This window comes from Balaenoptera borealis (genome assembly GCF_965194805.1).
Source record: "Balaenoptera borealis genome assembly, chromosome: 3".
NCBI lineage: Eukaryota > Metazoa > Chordata > Mammalia > Artiodactyla > Balaenopteridae > Balaenoptera > Balaenoptera borealis.
Genome location: NC_138866.1, coordinates 115145484 through 115163252, shown reverse-complemented (window position 1 = coordinate 115163252; position 17769 = coordinate 115145484). Strand labels below are relative to the sequence as shown.

The 17769-nt window shown below is 38.4% G+C and overlaps 2 protein-coding genes across 11 annotated transcripts in view; one reads left to right on the top strand and one right to left on the bottom strand.

Annotated features, from left to right (window-relative positions):
• Positions 1-9181, bottom strand: part of LOC309624842 (IQ domain-containing protein H-like) — a 102070-nt gene extending 92889 nt beyond the window's left edge. Inside the window, exons 1-3 of the mRNA XM_082383548.1 lie at positions 9073-9181; positions 2327-2449; positions 1030-1121 (exon numbers count right to left, since the gene is read on the bottom strand). Coding sequence (XP_082239674.1) covers positions 1030-1121; positions 2327-2449; positions 9073-9123 — 266 coding nt within the window. The 5' untranslated portion in view covers positions 9124-9181. The remainder of the gene's footprint in view (positions 1-1029; positions 1122-2326; positions 2450-9072) is intronic.
• The window catches only part of AAGAB (alpha and gamma adaptin binding protein), a 98344-nt gene continuing 88392 nt past the window's right edge, over positions 7818-17769 (top strand). For 8 of the 10 annotated variants that reach the window (XR_014242128.1, XR_014242129.1, XR_014242130.1 and 5 more), the window contains exon 1: positions 7839-9466. Coding sequence is in view for 1 of the 10 variants with exons in the window: in XM_082383414.1 (XP_082239540.1) it covers positions 9205-9466 (262 nt within the window). In the remaining 9 variants the exon portion in view is untranslated. Of the gene's footprint in view, positions 9467-17769 lie in introns of all 10 variants that reach the window. The other 2 variants (XR_014242126.1, XR_014242127.1) reach the window with 2 other exon arrangements.

The window sequence follows — 17769 nt, the reverse complement described above, 5'->3', positions numbered from 1 at the left end:
ATAGCGTAAAAATTGATTTGCTTTAAAGTATTTCCTTTAGGAGCTGAATTTTGGATATGCTTTACTAAAAATAAAAATATATATATAACACCAAAACTAGGACCCTGAAACAATTGTCATGGTGTCAAGCATTAGAATGCAGTACAAGTAACGGAGAATAAATTTTATTGAAGTACAAATTCTGCCATTAACTTCTTTTTTTTAAATGAATTTTTATTGGAGTATGGTTGCTTTACAATGTTGTGTTAGCCTCAGCCTCCACTGCACAACAAAATGAATCAGCCATACACATACAGATATCCCCTCCCTTTTGGACTTCCCTCCTATTTAGGTTACCACAGTGCACTAGGTGAGTTCCTTGTGGTATACAACATGTTCCCATCCGTTGTCCATTTTATACATAGTATCAATAATGTATATTTGTCAATCCCAGTCTCCCAATTCCTCCCACCCCACCCCTTTCCCCCTTGGTATCCATATATTTGTTCTCTACATCTGTGTCTCTATTTCTGCTTTGCAACTGAGATCTTCTATACCGTTTTTCTAGAGTCCACGTATATGCATTATTATACGATATTTGTTTTTCTCTTTCTGACTTACTTCACTCTGTATGACACTCTCTAGGTCCATCCATGTCTCTACAAATGACCCAATTTCATTCCTTTTTATGACTGAGTAATATTCCATTGTATATATGTACCACATCTTCTTTATCCATTCGTCTGTCAATGGATGTTTAGGTTGCTTCCATGTCCTGGCTATTGTAAATAGTGCTGCTATGAACATTGGGGTGCATGTGTTTTTTTGAATTATGGTTTTCTCTGGGTATATGCCCAGTTGTGGGATTGCTGGGTCATATGGTAGTTCTATTTTGCCATTAACTTCTTATGCAAAACTTCTACTGAAATTAGTAGAATGGATATGAACAAAGCCAAGGAGTTTTGTCTTTACAGTCATCTCACCTGTGTGAGAAAAGTTTTTTTTTTTAATCGTACTTATTTTGGACCCTAAAATGGCTATTTTACTTACCATTTGGAAGCGCGAGAAGAATATAAGCTATCATCAATAGGAGTTGTTAAAACACGTTGGTGTACAACATTTAAATACTTCTCGATGTGAATCTGTTACGGAAAAGTTAAAGTTTAGGCCATTAGAGTGGACATGAGATCCTCAGCTAATTTACTCCATTTCATTAGGTTAACTCTTGGAATGGTGTAATTAAGCCAAAAGACACAACATGCTATGTGTTTATTTCAAGGCTAAGGTATCGTTAGGCATCTCAAGACCAAATTACTTTATCCCAAAAAGCAGCATAAACAATTGAGACTCAAAGCTTAAGTGACCTGTAGCATTCGTCACAAATGAACCTGCACAATAGTCAGTTTGCTACCTAGCTGGGGAAACTTGCTAGGCAACCCTGACATTGAGTAATGTCTTTCCCTTATGGGGACTTCAGGCAAGCATCCGAGGAAAGAGTTTGGCCTCTAGGTAACAGATTATTTTAAATGGCCAACCCAAAGACTCCAGCTGGGTCCAGCCCTCTCACCATCACGTAATATAGGACAATGGCATGCTAGTCTGATGAGGCAACAAAATATACCACATCTCTCAGCCTCAGGAGCTGAGCTGGGATGCTAATAACATGGTAGAGTGAAAGTCAGAAGCAAGAGCAGAGACACTGATCGTCAGAGGCCTGGAAGATGGAGATGGTCTTTATTTGGACCCATGTGCTAATAGATCCTTGTTTTATATATGAATGTTATCCTGGTCTGAAGATTGGATTCTCCCATGCCCTTATATTCGTCTAATAATGATGAAGTCCCTATCTACTTTATTTCTCTGTTCCAAAATTGGTGTATTTCTTTTCTATTTCCATTGTTATGTACTAGGTTGCAATATTACAAAAATGACTAATCTCAAAATACTTAAGCTATTAGGGAAAAGTAAACTATTTTTTAGAATCCTGGTGAATCTGATAGAAACTCTCTGCAATGTATTGGTATGAATCCTTTTTTTTTTGTCAGGCATATTGTTGGACTGAGTAGTTATTTTTAAAACTCTAAATGATTTTTATTAAACCACATTTTAGGGGTTATCACTTCATAATCATATATTATCAATGCCTCACATCCTTATGGCACGTAAGTCAATCAATCAGTTAATAATCATCCTTTAAAAAAAGGAACAGCATGGGAAAGGTGATGACCAACTGAGGCCCACCTCTGTTACAGAATTACATGGGGCCTGTGAAAAGCACAGTTCTTTTCTTCTTGAGGAATCCTTGTCTCCTTCTGGAATTTTATTTAATATCTAAAACTCTACTTACTTTTAACCCCATTTCAGTCCTTTTGATTGCTGTTTCAAGATTCTGAATGTCAAGTGTTTTGCCTTTTTCCTCAAGTGGGAATTTTGTTAATTTCTCCTTTAATTGATAAAGTTCTTCATGGACCTGGAGGTAGAAGAATATAAAATATAAAAGAATACAGGGCTTCCCTGGTGGCGCAGTGGTTAAGAACTCGTCTGCCAATGCAGGGGACACGGGTTCGAGCCCTGGTCTGGGAAGATCCCACATGCTGCGGAGCAACTAAGCCCGTGCACCACAACTACTGAGCCTGCGCTCTAGAGCCCACGAGCCACAACTACTGAGCCCGCGTGTCACAACTACTGAACCCCGCACGCTTAGAGCCCGTGCTCTGCAACAAGAGAAGGCACAGCAATGAGTAGCCCACGCACTGCAACGAAGAGTAGCCCTCACTCACCGCAACTAGAGAAAGCCCGCACACAGCAATGAAGACCCAACGCAGCCAAAAATAAAATAAGTAAAATAAATAAATTAAAAAAAAAAAGAATACATACATAGTCCACCTAAAACAGTTATTTATCTTAAAGGTTTGCAATTTGCTTGAATTGCTAGAGACAAGAAAGTTGATTTTAAAGATGGTGATCATTGAAAAGGACTGTCCTTATGGTTCTGAGACGTGCTTTATTAGATGTCTCCAGTTACTGTCTTTCAGATTTTGGAAAACTAAGCTTTCATACAATTTTCTATTTGTCCTTCCCCCATTAGAAACAGATCCAAGATAAAACTCCAACTCAAATGGCTTCTGCTTTCTCAGGTGGTAAAGCAGTTGTGTCAGATACAATAAGAAGTTTGTGCCAAACTCTGATTTCTACTAATTGGTTGAGAGGTAAGAAGACAGAACACTTCCGGCAAAGAGAGGTTCTAGTGAAAGCAGTGCCTTTCAAAAGAGAATTATAAATATGTGGACAGGGCCTGCTGGTTTTCCATTCTAGCTGGATCTTCCCCACTTACTGCTCTGAAGAAGCAGTTCTGTAGATATGGCCTTAATTTTGTTTTATGTAGTCAGAAATGAAAACAATCCTTGAAGAAAAAGCAACATAACGTCATTACTTTAACATTTTCCTTCAATTTGTATTTTCCTTAGAAATGATGAACATCTCTCCAAAGTCAAGCACCCTCAGAATAAAATAGGTATTATGAAATTAGCACAAGATTCTCTGCATTCATATTAGAAACCAAACTTCCACAGATAAATACAGATGGCACCAATTATTGTATGGGCTGCTGCCACAAGAGAAACATTTTGTTATGCAAATTTATGAACCCAACACCTGTTTCAGCGATAGTCACACCAATAATAATCTGCAGATTCGGTTGCTAAAGACATTTTGAAACAGTTACCTTTTCTCTGTTAGTATTACTGGACCTACACGTTGATCCAGCCTATGTTATCGATTACTCTCAAGTACTCCCAAGGAGTCAAGTATTCAAGAGATCAAAAGATTTGCATCTTTTCACTGATGGGCATCACAGTCTGGCAGACACATCTGGTCATTTGTACTCTGCACAAATTATCATGTAGAGCCTTCAGGGCTCACAGATTGAAATTTGAACACACCTACTGTTTGCTGGTACACTCTAAGGATGAAGATGTACTTCTTTCGACTGTTTTGTCCAAATTAGTGCTACAAGCTGATTTATTATCTATTGTCTAAAGACATTTGAAAGTACAAAAAAGCAGTTCAAGGGCAAGCCCACTTCCAGGCCCACTTTTTTTTTTTTGGTTCAACTTTTGAATGCACTGAATTTCCTTCTTGTAGCTCTAGTATTTGTAATACTTGTAGCTTCAAGTGTCATTGTGTAATTATGCCTGTCAACTGCTGGAGGGAGCGAAAACCACACTGGATTATTTATCAGGGAATCGAAGGTCTGATTTCTTCATTGCTTTGTGTGGACAATTATATGTCTTCATAGAGTTGTGAGATAATATGTAATAGGTCTGGTACATAGTAATAACTTGGTAAAAGGCAAATGAACATAATTCCTTGTTCTATTACTGTTCACACAATGTCCATGCACACCATGCACATTTTCTCTAGTGTTCTTACCAAGAAAAAAAAAAAAAAAGAATTACTCTACTTGTAGAATGAAAATGAGACAATGGGTGTGAAAATGAATGAATATAGGCTTTGGAACCAGACAGATATGAACTAGAGTTCTATTTCCTCCTTTACTAAACTGAGATGGGCAAATTTACTTAGCTTTTTAGAGCCTTAGTGTTCTTACCTGTAAAATGGGGATAGATAGCTACCTTTTAGAATAGTGGCAAGAATAAAATGAGTTAAAGTATATAAAGTGCTTTGTATAAGGCCAGCCACATAGGAGGGCACTGAACCAATGTTAATTCTCCTCTCCTGAATGGTAAAACCTAGTGAAACTCCTGGCATATAACTGGCACTGAGTAAATGTTCATTGATTTGAATTGTTCTCTTAATCTTTCTCAAGAGCTTTTTACTTTCCTTGCCAGATATTTCTTCTCCCCTCTTAGTAACCGCACATCTGTTTGTATAATTGCAATAGAGACAAGTACTGTAGGAAATGTTTCACCAGACCTGGGTAGAAAAAGAGATTAAGTTCTAAATCTCCATTCTTCAAATAGATCCAATCTACCATACTGAAATTTTACGTGTCACCCATCATCTCTGTGATCATCAAATGCATTGCTTTCCATACATTTCCCACTTGGAGGAAGATTATTATTTTGACAGTCTGGGGACAGGGCTACTTAATAAGAAGGCCTTGAAAGATTCAATGCAGACAAAAGTTGCTCTAGAATTTAAAAGTGCCATGCAACCAGACTCCGTTTTGTCAAAAGCAGCCTCATGACTCCATTTTATTCATCTCCGCTAAAGATAAGAGTTTGGCTGAGTCATTCTCATTGCTTCCCCATTCATTTTTATGTTGTATGCTCCTGGCAAACCAGACAGAGGGGTTGATAAGAGAGACAGTGATAATATCAAGCTGTCAATCAGCTCAAATATTTCCAAGGTTGGTGTAAACATACAACTGTTGGGTTTTTGAAATATGATTTCCAAAACTAATTAAAAAGCTAATTTGATTGCAAGACTTGGTAATCCTGGTTGCACAAACATATGTTTAATAGTTGGGTCAAACAAGTATTTATAAACATATAAAGACACCACATTATTATTAATAAAGTATAAACACAAAGCTTCTAATACTTAATAATAAAAGAAACCATCTAGGAAACCTCCCAGAATCACCACCACACTCCTTAAAGATTGTTTCACAAATGTGCCATAACCTGTTTAAGGACCAGCACACACCAGATTTATTACTTTGGGTGAGTTACTTTACCTTTTTGTATCTTAGTTTCTTCTTCTGTAAACTGCAACTAAAAATAAAACCTGCCTACTACAGTAGTTGGTCGGAGATTATCTAAGCCCTCAGCACAGGGTCTGGCTCTCAATAAATACTGGCTACTATTTTAATTATAGTGATTATTATTACTATAGTAAAACCTCAGTATTCTAATCAGTTGAGGAAAGAGCCAGAAAAAATTATAAAAGGTCTGAATTATACACTTGAAGGTGAAAGAAATTAAGTAGCTAACAAAATGCTGCCTAGTAGAGCTCTATGTGGGCATGGTACTCATAGTTCCTGAACCAAAAATGAAAACATGGACTTTGATATATGATCTGATTGGGACAGAATATTCACAATCAGAATTTCTTACATAGAAAATGAAAGAAGATTGTTTGAATTTTCTATGTATGTGAGTACCCACAATGCTCATCTTTGATCAGTTTCCTTTCCATAACATGAAAGAATAATAGTACGTATCGGATAGACTTGTAAGGGTTAAATGAGTTAAATATATATAGCACTTAGAACCATGCATGATACCTGATAACTACTATGCTATTGTGATTTTTCTTCAAAATCATGCAACAGTTTATATTTTACAGTACCATCTAAAGTAGTAGCTCTCATACTTGAGGGTGCATCAGACTTATCTGAAAGGCTTGTAAAAACAGATTGCTGGGCCCCGCCCTCAGAAATTCTGATTTATTAGGCCTGGAGTGGGGTCTGAGAATTTGCAGTTCTTACAAGCTCCCAGCTGGTTCTAATGATGCTGGTCCTAGGACTACACTTTGAGAATCATTGGTTTAAAGAGTTGCTTAATGTATCTCACTGAGACATAGACCTAATATACTGTATTAGGGTGAAGCAAGTGGAGATTTGAATGAAGTACCTCTGCTAACAGTAAGAAAGTCCACTTTACAGTAAAGACCAATTATGTAGTTTTGGGGAAATTGGGTCAATTTAGAATCAGCAGTAGTTCTAATCTAAGCTATGTGTCCTACAGAAGAGAAAACTGAGGCCCGGAGAGATGAAGTGACTAGCCCAAAGTTACCCACCTGGCAATGTCATTGCCAGGGTCAGACCTCAGTATTCTGACTCCCAACCAAATATCCTTTTCACTAGATGTACTGCTCTTTGGTAGCCTGTTGGAAGGAAATAAATCACAGCCCCAGGTAGAAATGGAACCCATGTTGGCATGTCTGAGGGTGCTGCTGTATGCTCACAAATACTCAGAATGCAGTGAAAAAGTAGGGAAGGTCTTCCACATTTCCTCATTATACATATTCTACATTGTACCAGGAAGAATTTTACATTGTATCTAGAGATCAGCCTCAGTAATCAGTTTAACTGTAGCCTCTCTTTCTCTGCATAGCCCTCCACTTAGTGTATACGAAGTAACCCTTTTAAGCAAGTGGGGGGGCTGATCAACATGGATATGACTCTCTTAGCTCTTCCCAAAGAGAGGTCTGGCCTTTGCCCTTGGATACTGGGAGGTGATCTCTAGGCCCCTGGAGTGTCCTGCTTGACAGGAATGTCTTTATGATGGGGGCTTTGAGCTATGCTGTATCGGTTCCAATCTCTAGAGGAATTAGACTGAAATCATTAGTCTACTCTCTGGGAAGGGCTGAAGACTAAAAGTCAGCCAAATGGGCAGTTTGAGCTCCAATAAAAACTCTGGACACTAAAGTCTTGGGAAAACTTCCCTAGTTGGCAATAATGTGTATAGTCACATATCATGGCTGGAAGGAGGTAATGCCCTCCATGACTCCATGGGAAGAAAATGGCTGGAAGCTCCATTTGGACCCCTCCTGGACTCTGCCCTAAGCATCTCTTCCCATGGCTGATTTTAATATGTATCCTTTTGCTATAAAAACACTGTAATTGTAAGCATAGTGCTTTCCTGAGTTTTGTGAGTTGCTCTAGCTAATTAGCCACTGTGAAGTGGCTAGGGCTTCCAGATGTGTAAATAGCTGGTCTGAAGTGAGGATGGTTCTAGGGACCCATGAACTTGTGCCTTGTGTCTAAGTGAGGACAGTCTTGTGGAGACTGTTCCCTCAGATTTGGCAGTTTGGCTAAACTCATTCTAGGGTGGTGGTGAAAGCAAGGATAATAAAAGGTGAGGTAGGAAAATTTGGGTATGATTCATATTGGGGAAGTCTATGAAATTGGTGAGTTTAGGGGTTTGTATTTTGGAAAAGGTGAATTGAAAGAAGTCTCCCAGATGGGAGGTAAGAGACCAAATCATGGCAGGAAGAAAAATTAGACCCTTTAGATCTGAGTAGAGTCCTGATAGAGTGACCTTAGGCAAATTACTTAAAGCCTTAGTCAAGTAGAGGTAAATATAACAGTTAAAAGTGATGATATATGTGGAAATGTTTTAAAACGATAATATGTAAATGTGGAAAAACAAAGTACTTTTAACATTCTGGAAAAATCTGAGTGTAACTGTCATAAACTGAGTTATGTGGGAGAAGTTAATACTTTCTTGATATTTCCCCCCTCAGATTAGAAAAAGTTACTTCCCTGTGTTTTTTAATTTGTCACATTTCCACATTCAAAAACTTTAACTTGATTAGCCATCTTTTATCTTTAATATGTTTCCCTATCTGTATGTTCCCAAGCAAGGTATTTCTATTTTATTATTTTTTATTGAGATATAATTGACATATAACATTAGTTTCACATATACAACATAATGATTCGATATTTGTACATATTGCTAAATGATCATCACAGTAAGTCTAGTTAACATCCATCACCACACATGTCAATAGTTACAATTTTTTTTCTTGTGATGAGAACTTTTAAGATTTACTCTTAGCAACTTTCAAATACATAGTAGAGCATTATTAACTATAATTCCCATGGTGTACATTACATCCCCACAACTCATTTATTTGCAAGGGACTTCTAGATCCAGAAAAACTTAAGAAAAGCAGTTCACATATTTCAACTTCTCCCCAGATTTATCACCTCTCCAATGTGTCTGATTCGTATCTCCTCCACTTCCCTACATCATGGGATCAAAATTTTCAGAACATAACACTTAAAAATGGTGCCTCACTGTAAGATGCATTTTTCCAAAGTAAAGATCCCGGTGGTGTGTATGGTCCTGGAGTTTTACCAGAGGCAAAATGGTTGTGCTTCGGGAGCGCAACCTCCAGGCTCAGGCTCCGGAGGTGTGTGAGCTTGGCGGGAGAGGTCTGGGTTGGCATATCTGGGAGTTCTCTAAGCGGTGCTGCCGCTCGTGTGTTGGAGGCAGTGTGGGAGCGGCGCTCCAAGAGGGTGGGCGTGAGTGGATGGGCGGGCATGAGTGGATGGCCGCTGCTGGGCCTCGCTCGAAAGGTCTTAGCTGGGAAGGGACGGTGAGGCCCATTTCCCACCTGGATTAATATGGATCCGATGGGGTCGTGGTTTTCCGTCTCCTGGGCCATGCCTACAGCCGGGCGGGGCTACCTCCCCGGGGAGGCGAGATCTCCAGGCGCCGGAACCTACTGCGGAGGGAGCTCGTCCCCATGGCAACGCCACGCGCAGCCCGGCCTGATCCACGCCGGGAGCGGAAGAGGGGCTGGGGGAGGAGGCAGGGCCGGCCGTGCCTTCTGAGAATGCGCCTTCCTTTGCGCGTCTCCCCCGCGCGCCGGCGGCCGTGGTATCGCCCAAGGCGGAAGGGGGCTCCTGGACAGAACCTGTTCGCTGGCGCAGAGATGGCTGCGGGCGTCCCCTGCGCGCTAGTCACCAGCTGCTCATCCACCTTTTCCGCAGACCGGCTAGTCCAACGTGAGTAGTGAGGCGCCTGGGCCGATCTCCAAGCCCCGCGCCGAGCCTCGGCTGGCGACAGTCCCAGCACCGCGGCCTCCCTCAGGGCCTCTGTCGCCGCCGCGGGCCCTGGACTCTTGCTCCCCTCGGTGGTGGCCCGAGACTCCTCTGGTGCCCTTCAGACGTGGTCGAGGTGCCCAGTCCGCCAGGTGTCCACCGTTAGCTCCTGCACTCGTTGTTTTTCTGCTTGCCCGGCCTACCATGTCGTTTCTTCCAGCTTTTTCTATAAAGTAGGACCCCAGCCCAGGGGTTGTTGCGGTCAACCTTTGAGGTGAACCGGAAAGGCGCTCTGGGAGTGGTACCGAGGAACGCGAGTGTCAGGTGCAGGAATCGTGATTTATGTTGCCATCCCTGCTCCTGAGGTAGAGAGTGTTTCCCCTGGCTACCCCTTGATGTGTATTTTAAGACTTGTTCGACTTGCTCTCTGCACTCTGCAGTTATTCACTGCCTTGCCTTCCTTCTGAGGCTAGGCCCTCCGCCAACATTAGTTTTTGGTTATTACTGGGCCTAGTCCTTTTGCCTCTGGACCTGCCTAGTGGTTGTCAAACTAAGTCACTCTTGAAAGAACCGTAGGCGAGGAGGGGAGACCGGTGTAGTAGAGAAACCATAGGACTGGGGGCATAGGCTCAACTCTTCCCCTAACTCCGCGAAGTTGATTATAACTCAAGACTCCTGTTTAAATGCGTGGCTTCGAGTCAGAACAGTGACTCTCAGCTGTAACCTATGCCCTTCAGTTTTCTTTGTAAAGTGGTGATAATTTTCACAGGATTTTGTGCTTAACCCAGAGTAATCATTCGGTAAATGGTAGATATTATTATTAAAGCACATTCTCTCTCTAGCCCTCAGTTTCCTGATCCTGAAAATGGGGCATATGAATCTATCTCACAGGATTCTTTGAAGGACCGGTGATGTGACATTTTGAAAGCATTTTGTAAAGTGTAAAGCATCATATAAGCTGTAACTTCTTCCTGTAGTACCTGTCAAATGACAGAATTAGGCAGTTTGTCACTCCAGCACAAATGTACTGTAACTTAGTTATCATTTGTGATCACATAAAAAGTTCCTTAATTATAACACTAAATGGTAACTAACTGCTCTAATTATGCCATTTCCTTACCTCTCATCAGTGCTCCTTCCCATTTTTTCCTTTCTTTTTTTTTTGAAAATTGTTTTATTCTAAAAGTAGTGCATAGTCCATTAAGTAAGATTTAGCACATGTAGAAAAGAAAATGTCAGCCAAGGTCTCATCACTCAAACACAAATACTGTGTTAACATTTCTGTGCATTTCCTTCCAGTTTTTTTCCCAATGCACAGGTTTTAAAAAAATTGATAATTACATTTCATATATAATTTTTATATTTTATGTATAACATGTAATATTTTTAACATTTTATATATAAAAATTCAAAATATTGTATCTGAAATATTAAATATATAAATGTATACAATTATATATTTATAACACATTAAGGTGTATGATTTATATAAATACATATATTTATATAAAATATACTTTTACATTTTACATATATTTCATAGATTGTTTTTATCCTGATATTTTCATCTATCATTACACTGTAAATTAGTTTCCATCATATATTACATCTAGAGAACATATCAGAATTTGCTCAGAATTCTTAAGATCCTTGGTGTATTTAACTTTCCAAAGGAATTATATGCATTTGGATTTCCATTACTGATATATAAAAGTCCTTTCAAAGCCAGTCTCAGAAATATTTGTTAAGTTTTCTTTTGGTTATCACGTGCTTTAAGGATCAGAATTGGCAGACACGGTCACTTCCTTGAAGGAGCTGATTACCTATAGTTGGGGAATAGTTAACACTGTACTTCTTTAAAATATATTAGCATCATTGGGAATAAAATTAATTCTGTAAAATAAAATAATCCACTTTATTTCTATATGTAAAATGCTTCTTGGATAACTTTTGTGTTGCTTAAAATTAGACGACCTTTCCTTTGTGATTCCATTAATGTTATGTAGTGAAAAATAAAATAGAAGCAGTTAGTGAAGAGATTACTTGAGTAAGGAAAAGTGAACTATGAAAGAGGGCTTTTACCATTTCTTCCCAGGTTAATGATTTGGGTAACCACGGATAGTATTAGAATGTAGTACAGTATTTGCTGAGCATTGATTCTGTTTTATCATAATTAAAGATTGAATTAAATTAATCACAAATTGAGTCTAATTTTGGCATAAAAGATGGAGACTGCCATAATGAATGACTTTTAAGTGTTCAGTGACATTAAGCAATAGTATGATTTTGGATTGAATCTAATTTACCTTTTGGGGAAGGTTTGGTTTCTTCCCATGCATCAGGAAGAAGAACATTTAGGGTTTCTCCAGTTTCTTTCCTTTGACATCTGATCTATTTTACTGCTTTTGGGGACTTCTTTCGTGGTCCAGTGGTTAAGATTCCACGCTTCCAATGCAGGGGGCACGGGTTCGATCCCGGGTAGGGGAACTAAGATCCCATATGCTGCGTGGTGCAGCCAAAAAAAAAAAAAAGTACTGCTTTTAACAATAATGGGAAATATTTCATAACCAAGTAACCAAGTTTATTATAAGTATACACGAAATAAAAATCAGTAGGCCTCTACTATGGATAAAGTGTGGACTTTGTGAGAAGCTTTTTTCATTTTGTCACTCAAAGGCTTTATGTGCAGTATTCTGGGTGGATGTCTGACATCAGATAAAAGGGGCATTACCAGTGTAGACTTTTAAAGGGAAATGAAGGCTCAGAATGCTTATGCAAGGCTGTGTGTGGTGTGAGAGCAAGTGTCGGTACCCCCAGGCCGGACCTCCTTCCACCCCACATATGTTTATATGAACATTTTACTTTTATTCTGGAAAAGTGTATTCTGATATTAAGAACAGAGCTAGTCTCTGTGCCAGTTACTGCAGCTGAAAGGACTACTAAGAGACTATTCCTGCCTTCAGGAGGGATGTGGTGAAAGTATGTGCTCCACCTGTGGAAATATTAAAATGTTGATACCTAAGTTTTAACATCTTACTCTGTTTTCCTAGAAGGAACTTTAGATAGAAAAATCCCATTTGGTTTTAATGTATGTAATGCTAACTTAGCAACTGTAAGCCATTTAGGTCCTACACCTGAACATTTGGAGCAATTTTCTTCTTCTAGTGAAATGTGGGAATTTGGAGATCTTATAATAAGCATTTATATGTATATCAATATTCTTCCCAAACATGTTTTCACATAATTTAGTTTGGTTCTTGTATCATTGTGAATTCATGGAGTCAGGGTTTCTCCATTTTATAAATGAAGAAACCGGGGCTTGGTGAGTTGCCTAGAGTGCTCAAGTACCAAGTGCTGGAGCATATGTTCTCATTCGGGATTTGTGTGCATGGACTGTCTCATTGAAAAGTGTTGGAATTCCTTAGCAATCAGAAGTATTTAAGGTGGTGGCATTGGTGTAAGAACTGAGAGAGAAGATTAACTCTAAAAGAAGGTTTTCAAATATGCTCACATTTCCATTTAGAATGGTTGAAGTCTTTTTTTTTTTAATTTTTAAAAACATTTTATTATAGAAAACAATAAAAAAAAATAAACAAAAATAGTAGTATAATTAACTCTTCTGTATCCATCATCCAGGTTCAATTCATAGTTAATCTTTTTTTTTTTCTGAGATATACATTTTAAAGTAATAACTAGAATTATGACTTATAACATTATACCAGAACATATAAGATTTTTAGAAATTTCATGTAATGTCTGAAACATTTATATTAACATATTTCCATACAAATAACCCAATGAAAGTTTAGTGTTAGTTGTTTTGTTTGTTTCTTTTTTTTAAAACTGCAGGTTCTTGTTAGTCATCAGTTTTATACACATCAGTGTATACATGTCAATCCCAATCGCCCACTTCAGCACACCACCATCCCCACCCCACTGCAGTTTTCCCCCCTTGGTGTCCATATGTCTGTTCTCTACATCTGTGTCTCAACTTCTGCCCTGCAAACCGGCTCGTCTGTACCTTTTTTCTAGGTTCCACGTACATGCATTAATATACGGTATTTGTTTTTCTCTTTCTGACTTACTTCACTCTCTATGACAGTCTCTAGATCTATCCACATCTCAGCAAATGACTCAATTTCATTCCTTTTTATGGCTGAGTAATATTCCATTGTATATATGTACCACAACTTCTTTAACCATTCGTCTGTCAATGGGCATTTAGGTTGGTTCCATGACCTGGCTATTGTAAATAGTGCTGCAGTGAACATTGAGGTGCATGTGTCTTTTAGAATTATGGTCTTCTCTGGGTATATCCCCAGTAGTGGGATTGCTGGATCATATGGTAAATCTATTTTTAGTTTTTTAAGGAACCTCCATACTGTTCTCCATAGTGGCTGTATCAATTTACATTTCCACCAACAGTGCAAGAGGGTTCCCTTTTCTCCACACCCTCTCCAGCATTTGTTGTTTGTAGATTTTCTGATGATGCCCATTCTAACTGGTGTGAGGTGATAACCTCATTGTAGTTTTGATTTGCATTTCTCTAATAATTAGTGATGTTGAGCATCTTATCATGTGCTTCTTGGCCATCTGTATGTCTTCTTTGGAGAAATGTCTATTTAGGTCTTCTGCCCATTTTTGGATTGGGTTGTTTGTTTTCTTAATATTGAGCTGCATGAGCTCTTTATATATTTTGGAGATTAATCCTTTGTCCGTTGATTCGTTTGCAAATATTTTCTCCCATTCTGAGGGTTGTCTTTTCGTCTTGTTGATGGTTTCCTTTGCTGTGCAAAAGCTTTGAAGTTTCATTAGGTCCCATTTGTTTATTTTTGTTTTTATTTCCATTACTCTAGGAGGTGGATCAAAAAAGATCTTGCTGTGATTGATGTCAAAGAGTGTTCTTCCTATGTTTTCCTCTAAGGGTTTTATAGTGTCCAGTCTTACATTTAAGTCTCGAATCCATTTTGAGTTTATTTTTGTGTATGGTGTTAGGGAGTGTTCTAAGTTCATTCTTTTACATGTAGCTGTCCAGTTTTCCCAGCACCACTTATTGAAGAGACTGTCTTTTCTCCATTGTATATCTTCACCTCCTTTTTCATAGATTAGTTGACCATAGGTGTGTGGGTTTATCTCTGGGCTTTCTATCCTGTTCCACTGATCTATGTTTCTGTTTTTGTGCCAGTACCATATTGTCTTGATTACTGTAGCTTTGTAGTATAGTCTGAAGTCAGGGAGTCTGATTCCTCCAGCTCCGTTTTTTCCCCTCAAGACTGCTTTGGCTATTCAGGGTCCTTTGTGTCTCCATACAAATTTTAAGATGATTTGTTCTAGCTCCGTAAAAAATGCCATTGGTAATTTGATAGGGATTGCATTGAATCTGTAGATTGCTTTCGGTAGTATAGTCATTTTCACAATATTGATTCTTCCAATCCAAGAACATGGTATATCTCTCCACCTGTTGGTATCATCTTTAATTTCTTTCATCAGTGTCTTATAGTTTTCTGCATACAGGTCTTTTGTCTCCCTAGGTAGGTTTATTCCTAGATATTTTATTCTTTTTGTTGCAATGGTAAATGGGAGTGTTTCCATAATTTCTCTTTCAGATTTTTCATCATTGGTGTATAGGAATGCAAGAGATTTCTGTGCATTAATTTTGTATCCTGCAACTTTACCAAATTCATTGATTAGCTCTAGTAGTTTTCTGGTGGCATTTTTAGGATTCTCTACATATAGTATCATGTCATCTGCAAACAGTGACAGTTTTACTTCTTCTTTTCCGATTTGTATTCCTTTTATTTCTTTTTCTTCTCTGATTGCCGTGGCTAGGACTTCCAAAACTATGTTGAATAATAGTGGTGAGAGTGGACATCCTTGTCTCATTCCTGATCTTAGAGGAAATGCTTCCAGTTTTTCACCATTGAGAATGATGTTTGCTGTGGGTTTGTCATATATGGCCTTTATTATGTTGAGGAAAGTTCCCTCTGTGCCTACTTTCTGGAGAGTTTTTATCATAAATGGGTGTTGAATTTTGTCAAAAGCTTTTTCTGCATCTGTTGAGATGATCATATGGTTTTTCTTCTTCAATTTGTTAATATGGTGTATCACATTGATTGATTTGCGTATATTGAAGAATCCTTGCATCCCTGGGATAAATCCCACTTGATTGTGGCGTATGATCCTTTTAATGTGTTGTTGGATTCTGTTTGCCAGTATTTTGTTGAGGATTTTTGCGTCTATATTCATCAGTGATATTGGTCTGTAATTTTCTTTTTTTGTAGTATCTTTGTCTGGTATGGGTATCAGGGTGATGGTGGCCTCATAGAATGAGTTTGGGAGTGTTCCTTCCTCTGCAGTTTTTTGGAAGAGTTTGAGAAGGATGGGTGTTAGCTCTTCTCTAAATGTTTGATAGAATTCACCTGTGAAGCCATCTGGTCCTGGACTTTTGTTTGTTGGAAGATTTTTAATCACAGTTTCAATTTCATTACTTGTGATTGGTCTGTTCATATTTTCTGTTTCTTCCTGGTTCAGTCTTGGAAGGTTATACCTTTCTAAGAATTTGTCCATTTCTTCCAGGTTGTCCATTTCATTGGCATAGAGTTGCTTGTAGTAGTCTCTTAGGATGCTTTGTATTTCTGCGGTGTCTGTTGTAACTTCTCCTTTTTCATTTCTGATTTTATTGATTTGAGTCCTCTCCCTCTTTTTCATGTTGAGTCTGGCTAATGGCTTATCAATTTTGTTTATCTTCTTAAAGAACCAGCTTTTAGTTTTATTGATATTTGCTATTGTTTTCTTTGTTTCTTTGTCATTTATTTCTGCTCTGATCTTTATGATTTCTTTCCTTCTGCTAACTTTGGGTTTTGTTTGTTCTTCTTTCTCTGGTTCCTTTAGGTGTAAGGTTAGATTGTTTACTTGAGATTTTTCTTGTTTCTTTAGGTAGGCTTGTATAGCTATAAACCTCCCTCTTAGAACTGCTTTTGCTGCATCCTATAGGTTTTGGATCGTCGTGTTTTCATTGTCATTTGTCTCTAGGTAGTTTTTGATTTCCTCTTTGATTTCTTAGTGATCTCTTGGTTATTTAGTAACGTATTGTTTAGCCTCCATGTGTTTGTGTTTTTTACAGCTTTTTCCCTGTAATTCATTTCTAATCTCATAGCGTTGTGGTCAGAAAAGATGGTTGATATGATTTCGATTTTCTTAAAATTACTGAAGCTTGATTTGTGACCCAAGATGTGATCTGTCCTGGAGAATGTTCCGTGTGCACTTGAGAAGAAAGTGTAATCTGCTGTTTTTGGATGGAATGTCCTATAAATATCAATTAAATCTATCTGGTCTACTGTGTCATTTAAAGCTTCTGTTTCCTTATTTATTTTCATTTTGGATGATCTGTCCATTGGTGTAAGTGAGGTGTTAAAGTCCCCCACTATTATTGTGTTACTGTCGATTTCCTCTTTTATAGCTGTTAGCAGTTGCCTTATGTATTGAGGTGCTCCTATGTTGGGTGCATATATATTTATAATTGTTATATCTTCTTCTTGGATTGATCCCTTGATCATTATGTAGTGTCCTTCCTTGTCTCTTGTAACATTCTTTATTTTAAAGTCTATTTTATCTGATATGAGTACAGCTACTCCAGCTTTCTTTTGATTTCCATTTGCATGGAATATCTTTTTCCATCCCCTGACTTTCAGTCTGTATGTGTCCCTAGGTCTGAAGTGGGTCTCTTGTAGACAGCATATGTATGGGTCCTGTCTTTGTATCCATTCAGCAAGCCTGTGTCTTTTGGTTGGAGCATTTAGTCCATCACGTTTAAGGTAATTATCAATATGTATGTTCCTATGACCATTTTCTTAATTGTTTTGGGTTTGTTTTGTAGGTCCTTTTCTTCTCTTGTGTTTCCCACTTAGAGAAGTTCCTTTAGCATTTGTTGTAGAGCTGGTTTGGTGGTGCTGAATTCTCTTAGCTTTTGCTTGTCCCTAAAGCTTTTGATTTCTCCATCAAATCTGAATGAGATCCTTGCCGGGTAGAGTAATCTTGGTTGTAGGTTCTTCCCTTTCATCACTTTAAGTATATCATGCCACTCCCTTCTGGCTTGCAGAGTTTCTGCTGAGAAATCAGCTGTTAACCTTATGGGAGTTCCCTTGTATGTTATTTGTCGTTTTTCCCTTGCTGCTTTCAATAATTTTTCTTTGTCTTTAATTTTTGCCAATTTGATTACTATGTGTCTCGGCGTGTTTCTCCTTGGGTTTATCCTATATGGGCCTCTC